Here is a 15,196-nt window from a genome sequence, read left to right on the forward strand (position 1 = left end):
TTAAAATAACCAAACCCACCTCACCTGGAGCATTGTCCATTGTGTTGGCTAGGCCTGAATGCCCTCATAACCATTGCTCTGGATGGAGCCACAAATGATACTGACCTGGCTGATCTTCTCTACATTGAATTGGGGAAAGGATTTGAGTACAGGACCCAGTTCACTATTGGAATGAGGAATCTTGGGAGCCAACTATCAAAGCAGCTGGTAAGTTAGAAAAGGCAGGTGAGTTTAAATTTTCTATTTGTTTTGTGTATAGGTTTAGTATTTATGCTTATGAATTTGAACTAATTTTGTCATCTCAAGAGTGAAGATTTTTCTGAACTAGTGAGGGTGTTTTGAAAGAAATGTAATATATTAAATGCCCTGGCCAGTTGGCTCAGAGGATAGAGTGTCAGCTTGGCATGCAGACATCCCAGGTTCAATCCCTGGTCAGGGCACACAATAAAAGAGAACATCTGCTTCTCTTCCCCTTCTCAACTTCTTTCCCTCTCCCAGCCAGTGGCTTGATTGGTTTGAGCATTAGTCTTAGGTGCTGAGGATAGCTCTGTTGGTCTGAGCATAGGCCCCAGATGGGGGGTGCCAGGTGGATCCCAGTTGGGGAGCATGAGAGAGTCTGTCTCACTATCTTTCCTCCTCTCACTTAAAAAAAGAAAAAGAAAAAAGGGAAGGGAAGGAAAAGAAAGAGAATGGAACAGAATGGAAGGGAGAAAAATGAAGAGAAAGAGAGAAAGAAAGAAAGAAAGAAAGAAAGAAAGAAAGAAAGAAAGAAAGAAAGAGACAGAAAGAGAAAGAAGGAAAGAGAAAGAAAGAAAGAAAGAAAGAAAGAAAGAAAGAAAGAAAGAAAGAAAGAAAGAAAGAAAGAGAAAGGAAGGAGGGAGGGAGAGAGGGAAGGAAGGAAGGAAGGAAGGAAGGAAGGAAGGAAGGAAGGAAGGAAGGAAGGAAGGAAGGAAGGAAAGGGAGGGAGGGAAGGAGGATAATATAGTGAAGGTATGTCAAAGCTTGTTTAGTTTACAGACTTCGCAGAAAAAGAAGGAAGAAGAAACTAAATAGCACCTACAGTCCTGCTCAAGTTACAGTCTCTGAACTTAGGAGCCTAAGTGCCAAAGAGAATCTGAGATTTAAGAGCCAATCAGCTGCTCCCTCAGCCAGTCAGTTTTTACATCCCTGTGGATCCTAAGTGTCACAGCTCACCCCACTGAGTATGATTCTAGTGCCTAAGATGTGTAGTTTGCTGCAACTTGGCCTGTGGATGAGAGCCAATAACAGTTAGGGTTTCACTGGAGAAAGAGAGTTTCTTTGATGTTGACAAGAAACTAGTGATGTGGTGATTCCTATGTTGTACTTTATGAGTGGTCAAAAGATTTTTGAAAGCTGTCTTGACTGAGACTTTTGTCTTATGATCTATTTTTAGAACTTAATGTCTACATGAGATGCATCTCAATATTTCTTTTTACATTTATTTATTTATTTATTTACCAAGAGAGCATGAGAGAGGGACAGACAGGGCTGACAGTCAGGAAGGGAGACAAATAAAAAGCATCAACTCATGGTAGTGGCACTTTAGTTGTTCATTGATTGCTTTCTCATACATACCTTGACCAGGGTGCTCCAGCTGAGCCACTGACCTCTTGCTCAAGCCAATGACCTTGGACTTCACACCAGCAACCTTTGGGCTCAAGCCAGTGACCATGGGGTTACGTCTATGATTCCACACTCAAGCTGGTGATCCTGCACTCAAGCTGGCAAGCCCACACTCAAGCCAGATCAACCTGTGCTCAAGCTGGCAACTTTGGGGTTTCAAAGCTGGGTTCTCAGCATCCCAGGTTGATACTCTATCTACTATACCACTGCCTGGTCAGGCTCAATCATATTTCTTTCAGAAACGTCCAAGAATTCCTACTACCGTGGTTAAGTGTTACCAAGTTACGTAGCTCTACTTTCACATTATTAAGTGGCTAATAATTTGTCATTTGCTTTATCATTTCTAAAACCTCTACTCAGCATATTGGGACATTTTCCAATAAAGTGAGAGCTCCTGCTATGTTATACCTGTAGAATTTGTATATAAAAAATGCTTAAACACAATTTGTTCAGTATAGTAATTATATAAAATAATTGTTTAAAGAATATGGAGCCTGACCAGGCGGTGGCACAGTGGATAGAGCATCGGACTGGGACACAGAGCACTCAGGTTTAAAACCTTGAGATCACTAGCTAGAATGTAGGCTCATCCGGCCTGAGCTCAGGCTCACCAGCTTGAGTGCGTGATCACTGGCTTGAGCGTGGGATCATAGACATGACCCCATGTTCCCTGGCTTAAGCCCAAAGGTCGCTGGCTTGAAGCCCAAGGTTGCTGGCTTGAGCCTAAGATTGCTAGATTGAGCAAGGAATCACTCGGTCTGTTATAGCCTCCTGGTCAAGACACATATGAGAAAGCAATCAATGAACAACTAAGATGCCTCAATGAATTGATGCTTCTCATCTCACTCCCTTCCTGTCTGGCTTTCCCTATCTGTCCCTCTCTCTGACTTTCTGTCTGTCTGTCAAAAATAAAGAAAAAAAGAATATGAATATTATGTGGGAATTTCTTTGTCCATGGGAAGACAGTGTCCATTTCTTAAAATGTATTTTATCTGTCTACTACTCTTTGAAATCTGTAGTAGTAATTCATAGAGGGAGGAAATTATTCCTCAAGGCAAGCCTTTCAGGTTTTTTTTTTAACTTGTTTATTGATTTTAGCAGGAGAGGAAGGGAGAAAGACAGGATCATTGAGTTTGCTACTGTATGTGACCCGACTGGGGATCGAACTGGCAACCTCTGCACTTCGGGACAATGCTCTAATCAGCCAAGCTATCTGACCAGGACACCTTTCAGGTTTTAAATATTAAATAAATGCAACAAGAAAAACTTAATTTTGACATAGATTAATTTTAATGTTATTAGGAGATTTGGTATTGTAGGATTTAGGTGATCCAAAGAAAAATATCTAATAAAAAACAAGAATCTATTTTGTTGTTGTTATTTGGTTTCACATGTTTCAAGTGTTATTGATTTTTCTGCAATTTTCAGGAGGAAAAAGACTTTCTAGTATCAGAAAAGGAACTGTATATAAAAAGAGACAAAGAAGGGAAATTGCTAAATAGTAATAGCAAAAGATTTAATTTTTATCACACTAGAATTTTTATGAAAAATTCTCAATATAAAGATTGATTCTACCTCACTAAGGCAAATCATGGTATTTGCTATAGACAGAATTTTTCCAAAAATAAATTTTGGAAGTTAATTGTAAAACTGAAATAGAACATGTCTGTTATTCAGGGGATGATTAAGTAGGTCCAGGATGAAGTTCACATGTTAAATAATAGAATATAATCTGATTAGAATATGATTTTTTTGACCACCGTGGATAAAGGAATATTCTCCTCATGCCCCCATCCTTTAAAGCAAGTGCTTCTGAAATGTTGAACATGCAACTGGTGTTTTTGAACCCTGTCACCCCCAAACTGTTCTGGAAGCATTTACCAGTGGACTCGGTTCCAAACACTGTGAGATCTAAATCATCTAGGATACAAAGAATTCACAAGACAGGAAACAAAACAGCATGCATTCATTTTCTTGAACAAAATATTGGGGGCAGAATTATACATATATAGTGTGATCGAACACCATGCTCAATGCTGGGATTGGAGTAGGAACCGGAAATCACATACGTTAGTATATAATGAGTTGGTCATGTCTAAACTGATACCATTTTGAGAACACTAAGCCACCTTTGAGTTGATTCTGAATTCCTCAAGTGGTGGAGAAAGCTGGTCACAGAAGAAAAGATGGACGTTAAGGAATGTCTCATACATCCTCTCTAGAGCGCAGTCACTTTAGTGGTGAACAGGCTTCTGAAATTGGTGAGCTTATATGTGTGATGGAAAGCAATGTCACCAAATGTGACGTATTTCCTACCTTTCCACAAGGTCAATGTTGCTGAAAGGACGTGCTGCTGTTTATTCTGCAAGTGTATTGGAGAAGATGGCACAATGGGTGATCCAGGACCACCTGGGAATAAGGTAATTTTAAGATTTATGGCTCACTTTCTTTGTATGTAGTAATGTTTTTTGGACATGTGTTTAGGTAGAAATAAGGGGTGATTTTAACTTCCAGGTAGAGACTCTGAGGTAACCTATTATTATACTTATTTTTTTATACGTCAAACTAGATAGTCATGGCTTTTCCTTGGCATTCTAAATTGGAGTCTTTCTAAAAACTTTTTGTACTAGTCTCAGGAGAAACAACTGCCAAGATCCTTGATTATCCAATGTTCTGACATTGATGACAGTGATGCAGAAAAATCAATTGTCATCGCTCATGTTGAATAATGAAAACATCCTGAATATCTTTGTCATTTTAATTTCCATTTTTAATGACTGCAGATTCATTTCAATCAGGAAGGGAATATTTTGTATAGTCTGCTAAAATCAAGCTAGATCAGATCACCCTATCAGCAAAAGATGTTCAGATGTTTCATTCAGCTTTAGCCACACCAAAATGTTACCACAGGTATATAGACAAAAACAGGCCAATTATGAAAAGAGTAACCAATAACAGATTTAGATATTTCCTAACCAAAAGAAATTTATGTACCCTTCTTTAAAACTATGATTTGGGGGTTCAGGAAACGTTCAACTATGTACAAACTTACTATGGATATGTTTAATAATCATTTCAATTCTGTTGTTTACATGTGTGTTTGACTTTTGAATAATTTATAGATAGTGCTATAACTCTGAAATCACCATGGTTGTGTCTCTGAAGAAAGATTTTGGACTAATTATTTCCTGATTGCTTCCATTTCATGTAAAAAGAATGGTAGAGTTTTCTTTTAATAATAGAGTTCAAAAGGAATGGAAAGAAATGTGGGTAGCCTATTTTTTATATGTAGCATAAATCCTAATGGAGGTTTTTATAATGAAAAGAGGATGATTGTAGTCTGTCAAGGGCAAATAGAGCTGTGTTCATTTGAGCATCTGTCTGGACAAAACTCCAGCACTATACATAACCCCAGAGAGACTTACGGGTTATATTATGATTCACACACCCACATACCCTTGAGTTATCTGGATACTTGTCTCAGAATTCCATTTATATTTATGTTTATAAATGTAGACTAGGTTGTGGCAGAAAACTAATTTTTTCAAACTATTACTTTACCGAAGTAAAACTGTAAAGTTGAAGAATTTTGCTTGATTGCCTCTGGGTTTTGCTCTGTGGAGTGTAACGTACTCTTCCTTTTTTTATGTCCAGGGACCCCCAGGTCTTAAAGGCAGTGGAGGCTACCTAGGAGAGGAGGGCACTGCTGTAAGTCATGGTTTCTTTTTTAGCCTCATTTATTCCTAAGGATATTTCTACAATATAGAGTCATTTGTGTCAATTCAGAGAAACATGAGAAAAGTCAGAGTCTAAGGATTTGTGTGCAAAATCAGAAGTCATTCCTAATCCTCATCAGGCTTTGCTTCTGGTGGCCATTAGTGGTCTATTAACCTACTGTCTCCTTTTTCACATCCACCAACATTGCACAGTGAAGTCAATGCCACAGTTATCTTCCTCACCAGGGGAGTCAAACCACTGCCATTTCCCCCTTCCTGATCTGTTTTGCACAGGTAAACCAACTCAGCACATTGTTTATCAAGGATCTCAGTATTTCTTGCAACTCTCCTCCATTCCTTTTCTCTCTTCCCCCCTCCTATGCAACCATGCATGCATGCATCCATCCATGCATCTATGCATCCATGCATTCATGCATCCATCCATCTATGCATCTATCCAGCCAGGCCTCCAACCATCCATCCATTAATTCATCCATCCATCCATCCATCCATCCATCCATCCATCCATCCATCCACCCATGCCTCCATGCCTCCATCCTTCCATGCCTCCATTCCTCCGTCCCTCCATGCCTCCATCCATCCATGCCTCCATCCATGCTTCCAGCCAGCCAGCCAGCCATGCCTCTGTCCAACCAGCCAACCATCCATGCCTCTGTCCATTCATCTATCCATGCCTCCATGCCTCCATCCCTCCATCCCTCCATCCTTCCATGCATGCATGCATGCATGCATCCACCCATCCATCCATCCACCTATCCATGCCTTCATCCATCTATCTACCCATCCATCCTCCATCCTTTCATCCATCCATCCATTTAACAATTATATATTAAGGATCTTACCATTTACCCCATTATTTATCAAAGTCCTCATTCAAAATTTATTTATTTAACATATATATAAAAGCATATTGCCATTTGCCAGGTACAGTGCTAGGCCTAGAAATAAAAAAATAAAAGATAAGTATGGTTTCTATCTCGGGTAACTTTCAGACTAGTGAAAAGGCAGATGAGACAACTGTGGTTCCAGTTGTTATACACAAGGATTATACTAGAGATACAGTGAGATGCAGTGTGACAGGATGTAGGAGAACAAAAACCTAACAACCTCAAATAACAACCTTGGTGGCAGTTAGGGCTTAGAAGGAGAAAGTTACAAATAAGTGGTAATGCTCTGACAGGCACTGAAGAACAAATAGAAATTTCTCCAGGCAAAGTTTCTGAGGAAGAACATTTTACTACAGAGAGAACAGTGTGTTCAAGGGCAGAGAATTGTGTGTTTGTAGAATGGCACATGGCCAACATGGCCAGAGCCCAGGACATAGTGAGAGGAGATTATATGTCAAGTAAGATCTAGAATTCTAGATTATAGAGAGTCTTGTATACCCTTTGGATAATTTGAATGGTGTCTTCCAGTTGGTGAGCAATCATTGAATGATGTTATGCATAGAAGTAAAAATGAGGGTTATATGTTGAGAAAGCATGCCCAGGTGGTATTATGGATGATGATAAGGTAGAGATTACTGGTAGAAATTATACAGTAGTAGGTGTAAGACAGTATGAATAGTTTAGGGCAGTATGAATGGGGGTAGAATGAACATAATTGATTGGCCACTTGGTGAGAGAGAAGTTGAGGATAACATCTTTGTTTCCAGCTCATAAGATGTACAGACTTGTGGAGTCACAATGACAAGGACTACAGGAACAGTATTTATTTAAGAAAAATAGAGAAGAATGATGGATTTTGGTCTGGAAATCATGACTCTTGCTTAGATCACACCCGGAGATTCTTCTCTGATGTCTTCACCAATTTTTTGTTATCTGTTGCTGGAATACCTCCTGAACTCTTAAGAATATTTATACATCTTAGTTGCCAGTTGTTTGTATGCCTGTTTTATTTAGATACTATTCCACCCATGGCAGGGTCCACGTTGGACCTGAAGCAAAGCAGTCAGCAGAATAGCTCTGATTTACTTCTGTTTTTACTTTTTATAAATATGAATTCTTTATTGTAAACCATGAGCAATCACACATTTTTTTTCCAATACAAAACTTGTCAAATTTTCAAGGTAGATTCCAGATTACAATAGAAAAAGTTCACCTGGGTCTCTGTTCTTTTCAGGGAGAAAGAGGAGCCACTGGACCACGGGGAGAGCCAGGTACTAAGGGATGCTATGGCGCCAAAGGTCCTAAGGTAGGAGTCACACAAGACATTGTGAGGTCTTCCCAACATTAATTCAATTTTCTTATACTAACCACTACTATTCCTTTCTACTTTCAGGGAACCAGAGGACTAAATGGACAGGAGGTATGGTACCACACATATTCATTTATCTCCTCATCTGCTATCTAGAGATAATTTATTTTTTAGAGAATTGACCAATAGATGGTATGAATAAAGTTTTTGTTGACCTTCCTTTTTTATTGTCAATGGTTTAATTTCATTTATTCCTGTCTTTTATTACAAGCAATGTATATTATTTGTTGACAGTTTCTATTACTAAGTAATCTTTGATATTACCCAAGGCCTGCCTAACAAAGAGGCTGTATATAGAACACAAAATTAGACTTTTTGTTTGGTGTCTGACTTCTTTCCACATAAATGTAATGCACTCTATTCTGATCACATCTGTCTTTCTAGGGAGAAGGTGGGGAAAACGGAATTCATGGATTAAATGGTGTACAGGTAGAGATTTCTCTTTGTGACATAAAGACCATTCTGAGCTATTTTGTCATTAAGAAAATGGGAATTTGAATTTAGTCTTCTCTATTTTTTAGGGTGCCAATGGGCTTCCTGGAGGAAAAGGAGAAAAGGGTGATGAAGGAACCCAGGTAGGGATTCAATAAGTAGACACTAACGAAACCTGTACTAGGAATTAAAGATGTGATTAACAGAATAGAGAGCCCCCTAGGTGTATCGGTCAGTTGGTGCCACAAACCTGCTTTGCGACAAGCAATCACAAAACTTCAATCACATGCAATAATAACCTTTTACTTCTTATGTGTCTGAGAGGTTCAACTGATATAAGTTGAGCGTGGTTAACTTTGGCTCATGTGTCTGCAGGTTGATTGGGGACTTTGTTCCACAAATCTCTTATCCTGCTCCTGGGACTAGAGAGTTACCTGTCCCTGTTGAGCATGACCTTTTCATGGCCATAGCCGAAGCACAAGAGAGGAAGTAGGAACACATAAGGTTCTTTCAAGATCCTGTGAAACCTAGGCTTGGAACTCTTACAAAGATGTTTTATTTCCTTCTGTTGGCCAAACCAAGTGACAGCCAAATTCAGGGGTAGGGAATCTTACTCCCCACCCGCTGGTGCGTGCGCGCACGCACGCACGCACGCACGCACACAGTTGGAAGACATTGCAGAGTTACATGGCAAAGAGCAGGGATTCAGAGAGGAGTGAAGAACTGTGGTCATTGATGAAAAGCAGCTACCGCATTAGGAACAGTAGGTAGCAGGGTGTGACAAAGCCAGTGGTACAGGTCAGCACGCTGAAGGCACATGCCACTCATCATTCCCTTCTAGAACAAATCCCAACAGCAGCCACATTTCTGTCATCTCATCTACTTCATCTGTCTTTTTTTTTTCTTTTCTTCTTTTTTATTATTTTTTTTATTTTTCTGAAGTTGGAAACGGGGAGGCAGTCAGACAGACTCCCGCATGTGCCCAACTGGGATCCACCCGGCATGCCCACCAGGGGGCAATGCTCTGCCCCTCCGGGGCATCACTCTGTTCAACAAGAGCCATTCTAGTGCCTGAGGCAGAGGCCATAGAGCCATCCTCAGCGCCCGGGCAAACTTTGCTTCATTGGAGCCCTGGCTGCGGGAAGGGAAGAGAGAGACAGAGAAGAAGAAGAGGGGGAGGGGTGGAGAAGCAGATGGGCGCCTCTCCTGTGTGCCCTGGCCGGGAATCGAACCTGGGACTCCTGCACACCAGGCCGATGCTCTACCACTGAGCCAACCGGCCAGGGCACTTCATCTGTCTTTAGAGTGTGAACACTGAATCAGAATCCCACTTTCTAGCTGAGGCAACCACCTTGGGGAAAATGGATACTCTCTCTCAATCTCAGCTGCCTCATTAAAAGGAAGATAAACAATACCCAGTTTATAAAGTAGTTGGAAAAACTAAACAAGATGATGAATGTATCTAGAGCAGAGTTCACCACTGTGGCAAAGAATTGAGGTCACTCTTAAATTATTCATATGATGCCTGGAACTAGTTTTTAGTTGTTCTCTCTAGTTTAAAAATAACTTTGGGCAGCTGACCTGTGGTGGTTAAAACATTGACCTGGAACGCTGAGGTCCCGGTTTGAATCACTGGGCTTATCCAGTTAAGGCACACCCAGGAAGCTACTGCTATGAGTTGGTGCTTGACATTTCTCCCCCCACCCCCTCCACTCACTCTAAAGAAATCAATAAATAAAATCTAAAAAATAATAACTTTGGGGGAAAATATCTAATTATTTAAATCAGGGAGAAGATGAGCTCTTTGTTTTTATTAATGTTATTAAAAATCCTTGTCCTTCTGATTTTTATTAACTTTAGGGGAACCCAGGAAAGAAAGGGAATCCTGGTGACCATGGAGCAAAGGGCCTGCGAGGAGAGCCTGTAAGTGCTGGGGCCACGTGGGCGGTAAACTAACGTCAGGGCGTGGTTCCCAGCATAAGGGCGTTGAATCGGAGAGGCGTCTCTACCTTAAGGTGCTATGTACCAATCCTGAGCTCAGATCGTCACAGGCATGATTGTAGAATTTAAAAGACAAGTTCATTCTGTGAGGTCCTCGTCATATACGGAATGAGTGTGGACAGTGAACAGCCCTTGCACGTCTTGTGCACATATATTTTTGAGAGTACACATTCAGAATTGTCCTCGTGCTTCAGAGCTGTGAAGGGACTCCAGTCTGCTTCCGAATCTTCCTCTGGCTACCTCAGGAAGGACAGAAGAGAAGAAACAAAGCCACATCTGTTCTATTTTCTAAGAGTCTTTCTCCATTGAGCATTTTAGCTTCATGTCTTAAATCCAAGCCAGCTGAGATGATGTTAGGCCACACCTAGGACACAAAAGTGCCTGCTTTTACAGGGACACAACCCAATTAAGCAGGCAAGCCCCCAGCCAAAGAGACATGACCCACACCAACAGAGGGAATAGCCCAGCTCAGATGGGACATCTGTACTGTAGGCCTTTCTCCACCATGCTCACATGTAAGGAAGTCTCCAAAACCTTCATGAATTAAGATTTAGGTTTGTTCTTAAATGTTTATTAAAAGTTTTTATTGTGATATAATTGACATATAACGCTGTAAGTTTGAAGTGTGCAAATTGTTGACTTGATACATTTATATACAAGGTGGGGCAAGGTAGGTTTATAGCATTCACATGGGAAATAAACAATAATTAATAAATAAAAATAAAAGAGTCAACTCTGTGTTTCACACAGACCTGTAAACCTACTTTTGCCTTACCCTCTATTGCAATGTGATTACCACCAGTGCATTAGTTAACTCCTCTCTCATGGCACACAATTATCATTTTTGTGGGTGCGTGTGGTGAGAACATTTACTCTCTAGGCTTTTAGCAACTTGGAATTATATAATATACAATAAGTATCTTTGTCTGTGATCACTGTGTTGTGCATTAGATCTCCAGAACTTACTGAACTGTAAAATACATCAGAAAAGTACACAGATTATAAATGTATAGCTTAATGAATGTAAATACAACTGTGTACTTACCACCCTGGTAAAGAAATAGAACACTAAACAACAACACAGCATCTGAGAAATGCCTCTTATGTCCACTCCAACTACTACCAGCCCTTGCTAAGTTCATCACTATCCTAGAGTCATGAATTCATTTTATTCATTCTTGAGCTCTGTGTAAGTGAATCATTTATGATATACTCTGTTTCTGGCTTCTTTTGCTCAAGTTTTTGCTTGTGAGATTCGTTTATGTGGTTGTGGATAACAATAGTTCATTTTATATCATTGCTGTATAGCAGTGGTCCCCAACCTTTTTTGGGCCATGGACCGGTTTAATGTCAGAAAATATTTTCACGGGATCGGCCTTTAGTGTGGGACGGATAAATGTATCACGTGACCGAGACAAGTGTCAAGAGTGAATCTTAGACGGATGTAACAGAGGGAGTCTGGTCATTTTTTAAAAATAAAACATCATTCAGACTTAAATATAAATAAAACAGAAATAATGTAAGTTATTTATTCTTTCTCTGTGGACTGGTACCAAATGGCCCACGGACCGGTATCGTCCGCAGCCCAGGGGTTGCGGACCACTGCTATATAGTATTCCGCTGTGTGACTATCCCATGATTTATCTATCTGTTCTCCTGTTGACAGATATTTAAGTTGTTGCTGTTTTTTACTATTAAAAACAGGGCTTCTATGAACGTTCTTGAACGTGTCTTTGGGTGCAGGTTCGCACAGATTTCTATTGGGTCTGTACTTCAGGAGTAGAATGTCTGAGTGCTAATTTAAATGCCTGTACTCAGCTCAAGTTTTTACAGCCAAAGACTTCACAGAAATTTTTGTGCTAATTTACACTCCCACCAGCAAGATGTCACAGAAGAATGGCTAAAATTTATAAAGACTGACAATGCTGAATGCTGATAAGGATGCGGGGCAGCTGGGAATTCCACAGGACTTTGTCTTTAATAGCTCCTCCTCCAGTACGCATGGGCTGATCAGAGAAAGAATTTGGTGCATTATATATTGACAAATACTTATAAGTGTTAGGTATGCATTAAAGATAATTCTACAAAGCAGAGGAATTTGCATTTGAAGACAACATTATTTACTAAGTGACATCTCCTGACAATAGTCTGGTGACCTGAGAGTTTTCAAACAGCTTTTAATCTAATTAAAAACTATCTACACATACAAATAATTAAGAAATGGTAGTTCAAATACAAAGACATTTCAGTCATCGGTATATTATGGCCAAAAATTCACTTGGGCTATTGCTATAAAATTGCCATTCACAGAGTTCCCCCTAATTATCTGCTAAATTGTCTGTATGATTCTGCAATACCTTTGAAGAATCTGAATAACATAAAAGGGTTTTTATTTAAAAAGAAATGTTCTGTGACTCCAAAATGGCTGAAAATTCAACCCTCTAGAGCTTTCTGTGCTGTGCTGTTTTTCACTATACTAACTTTAGATGGTTTTTCAGTGCGTGATTCCCAGCTACTTGGGAACACTGTATACATCTCAAGTCAAAGACAACTCAGTGCTTTGTGTGAGTTACTATTGCAAGAGAAATTTAAGAAAACATATTTTAAAATAAGATTGATAGAATAAATAGCACACACACGATCAGATTATTTATAGAGAGATATGCAAATTACCCAAATTTCTGAAAAAATCTGTCCTGTTTCAGAGAGAATGTCCAGTCACATGAAAGCTAGTTTGGCTGAAATTTCCCATTTTGACCTAAATATTTTTTTTTTAAGTCTCATGTAACTTGGGAGGAAACTGAGTTAGGTCATTTATCTGTTATAGAGTTCATCATTTTAAAACATATCGTTATTAGAAGCCCATGTTTAATGATAAATTTTGTCCGGTTTCATAGAATTTGAAAGACTCAACCAGATCCCTTTCAGACTAGCCAAACAATTGACCCACATACGAATTAGGATGTTTTAGCCAGTAGAGTGTGTTGGAATATGATTTTTTTAATGTCTTCTCTTTGATTAAATAGTTCAGAGTTAGACCACAATAAGAAATTTGTACACCCAGAGGAATTAAATTCTGGATTTTATATTACCTTCCTTTTCCTTACACACTTTTCTGACCAAAATATAATTCTCTAATATTGTACTTTAGGTATACCCTGCTTGGAGAACTTAACAGAGAAATATTTAAACTTGAGAAAAAAAACAAAAAAATGTTAAAAATAATCTTTGGCTTTGCTATGTTGGAGAGAAATAATTTTTCATTTAAGTTTTAATAACACCAGTTACAAATGCTAAAGCCACCTTTTACACTCTCTTGGCCTATAAGCTCTGTAGGCTAGAAACTACTTGTTTAAAAAGCTTACTAAGTATCTGGGACAATGACATGTCCCTGTGGGTGATCACAAATTACTTATTGATTGATGAACGTAATCTGGGCTGCTGTCAGCCAAACAGCCTGGCAGCCGGCACTCAGCAGGACTGGATAATCGTCGTCCCCTCTCCATTTATTGGAGCATCGACTGAAGTGACTGGCTCCATCGATTGTCCCAGCATCATGGTGACACCGCTCTGTGGGTGGTCTCAACTACCCAAGGTAGAAAGCTTTCAGTTTGGCCTGCGTAGGGTGACATCCCGCAATGTGTGCCTGTTTTCAACGAGTTTCTGCTGGAACGTTTATATGAATTTTGGGGAAAACTCCAGGATTTTCTGAAAACCAGAAAAGCAGGGGTGAAGCACATGCAGGAAGAAAGCAGCCAGCATCCAAGCAGAGGAGGGGGTGAGTGGGTGGCAGAGGCAGTCCTCAGCACTGTGCGGTGCACTTACTTGGGGTAGAGCTTATTACGAGCATCTGCCTTCCCCCAGTGATCAGGGAGAGTAAAGTCTACCAGCCCTCAAGGATAAATTTGCCTAGGCCCCCCAAGAAAAAAGAACAAAAGTCAAGAAAGGATAGCAGTATCAAGAAGGGGTAACTCCAGACCCAGGATAAGAGTTGTCATGAGCACAAGTCATCTCACCCTTTTTTCCCTTGCCTATGCCTTCTATGGTGACTCTGGATTCCCACCCCCACCCCCCACACCTTGGGTTTCCACTCCCTTCTGATAATACAAAGCACAGAAAGAACACACTTGTAAGCCATTAACAATCTTAAACCTATTTCTTCTACTTTCAATTGGGTTGGACTTCTCCTGTCTACTTTTTGGTAGCAGCTAAATATGTTATACACAAGTCACATTTTTAAGGAGTAATGTTCAAAATCTAATTTTTCTTTTTCCCCCCTAATTTTTAGGGAGTTCCTGGACTTGATAACAACATAGAAGGATCCAAGGGCTTGAAAGGAGAACGTGGAAGACAGGTAATTATGGGGCATTTGAAAATTAACCTGTAATAATGTCACAACTGTGAAACTTGAGTTCTTAGTGGTCGAATATGAACTACATATAAACAATTTGAAATAGAGGGGATAGACTTCATATAAAAATTATATTTTGGAGCAAAAGGCTCTTTTACTCCTTATCTACTACTCTAGGGTCTAAGGAAGATTTTCTTCTGAATTGGGGGTGACTTGATTCACTAAGCCATCCCCTTTGAGGTTATTATTTATGAATGTAAACATCTAAACTCTCACTGAAAGTGTAGCGCTAGCTAATAGAACTAGCCAAAGAGTTGTTGTTGGCCTGCCCAGGATCCAGACGACACATACCCTAAAACAGCATCATACTCTTCCAAGTACACGCTACAGGCTCTGGTAAATCTATACAGCCTTTGTGCACCCTCAAGGCAAGTCTCCTGGGATTCATCTTCTGAAATTTCCCAAGTAACAATTTGATTATCCTAACTTGTTTTTTAAAATTAAAAAAAAAAAATTATTATCTGGATAATGTGTGTTTCTGGATCTTCTTTTTTTTTTTTTTTTTTTTTGTATTTTTCTGAAGCTGGAAATGGGGAGAGACAGTCAGACAGACTCCCACATGCGCCCGACCGGGATCCACCCGGCACGCCCACCAGGGGCGACGCTCTGCCCACCAGGGGGTGATGCTCTGCCCCTCCGGGGCGTCGCTCTGCTGCGACCAGAGCCACTCTAGCGCCTGGGGCAGAGGCCAAGGAGCCAGCCCCAGCGCCCAGGC

The 15,196-nt window shown here is 40.1% G+C and overlaps 1 protein-coding gene across 1 annotated transcript in view; it reads left to right on the forward strand.

Moving 5' to 3' along the window:
- COL6A6 (collagen type VI alpha 6 chain) overlaps positions 1-15,196 on the forward strand; it is a 127,892-nt gene that overhangs the window by 26,386 nt on the left and 86,310 nt on the right. Inside the window, exons 11-19 of the mRNA XM_066244667.1 lie at positions 53-207; positions 3,972-4,064; positions 5,299-5,352; positions 7,503-7,574; positions 7,662-7,688; positions 8,022-8,066; positions 8,159-8,212; positions 9,930-9,992; positions 14,359-14,424. Of these exons, the coding sequence (XP_066100764.1) occupies positions 53-207; positions 3,972-4,064; positions 5,299-5,352; positions 7,503-7,574; positions 7,662-7,688; positions 8,022-8,066; positions 8,159-8,212; positions 9,930-9,992; positions 14,359-14,424 (629 nt within the window). The remainder of the gene's footprint in view (positions 1-52; positions 208-3,971; positions 4,065-5,298; positions 5,353-7,502; positions 7,575-7,661; positions 7,689-8,021; positions 8,067-8,158; positions 8,213-9,929; positions 9,993-14,358; positions 14,425-15,196) is intronic.

This window comes from Saccopteryx bilineata, chromosome 10 (genome assembly GCF_036850765.1).
Source record: "Saccopteryx bilineata isolate mSacBil1 chromosome 10, mSacBil1_pri_phased_curated, whole genome shotgun sequence".
In the NCBI taxonomy this organism is placed as follows: domain Eukaryota; kingdom Metazoa; phylum Chordata; class Mammalia; order Chiroptera; family Emballonuridae; genus Saccopteryx; species Saccopteryx bilineata.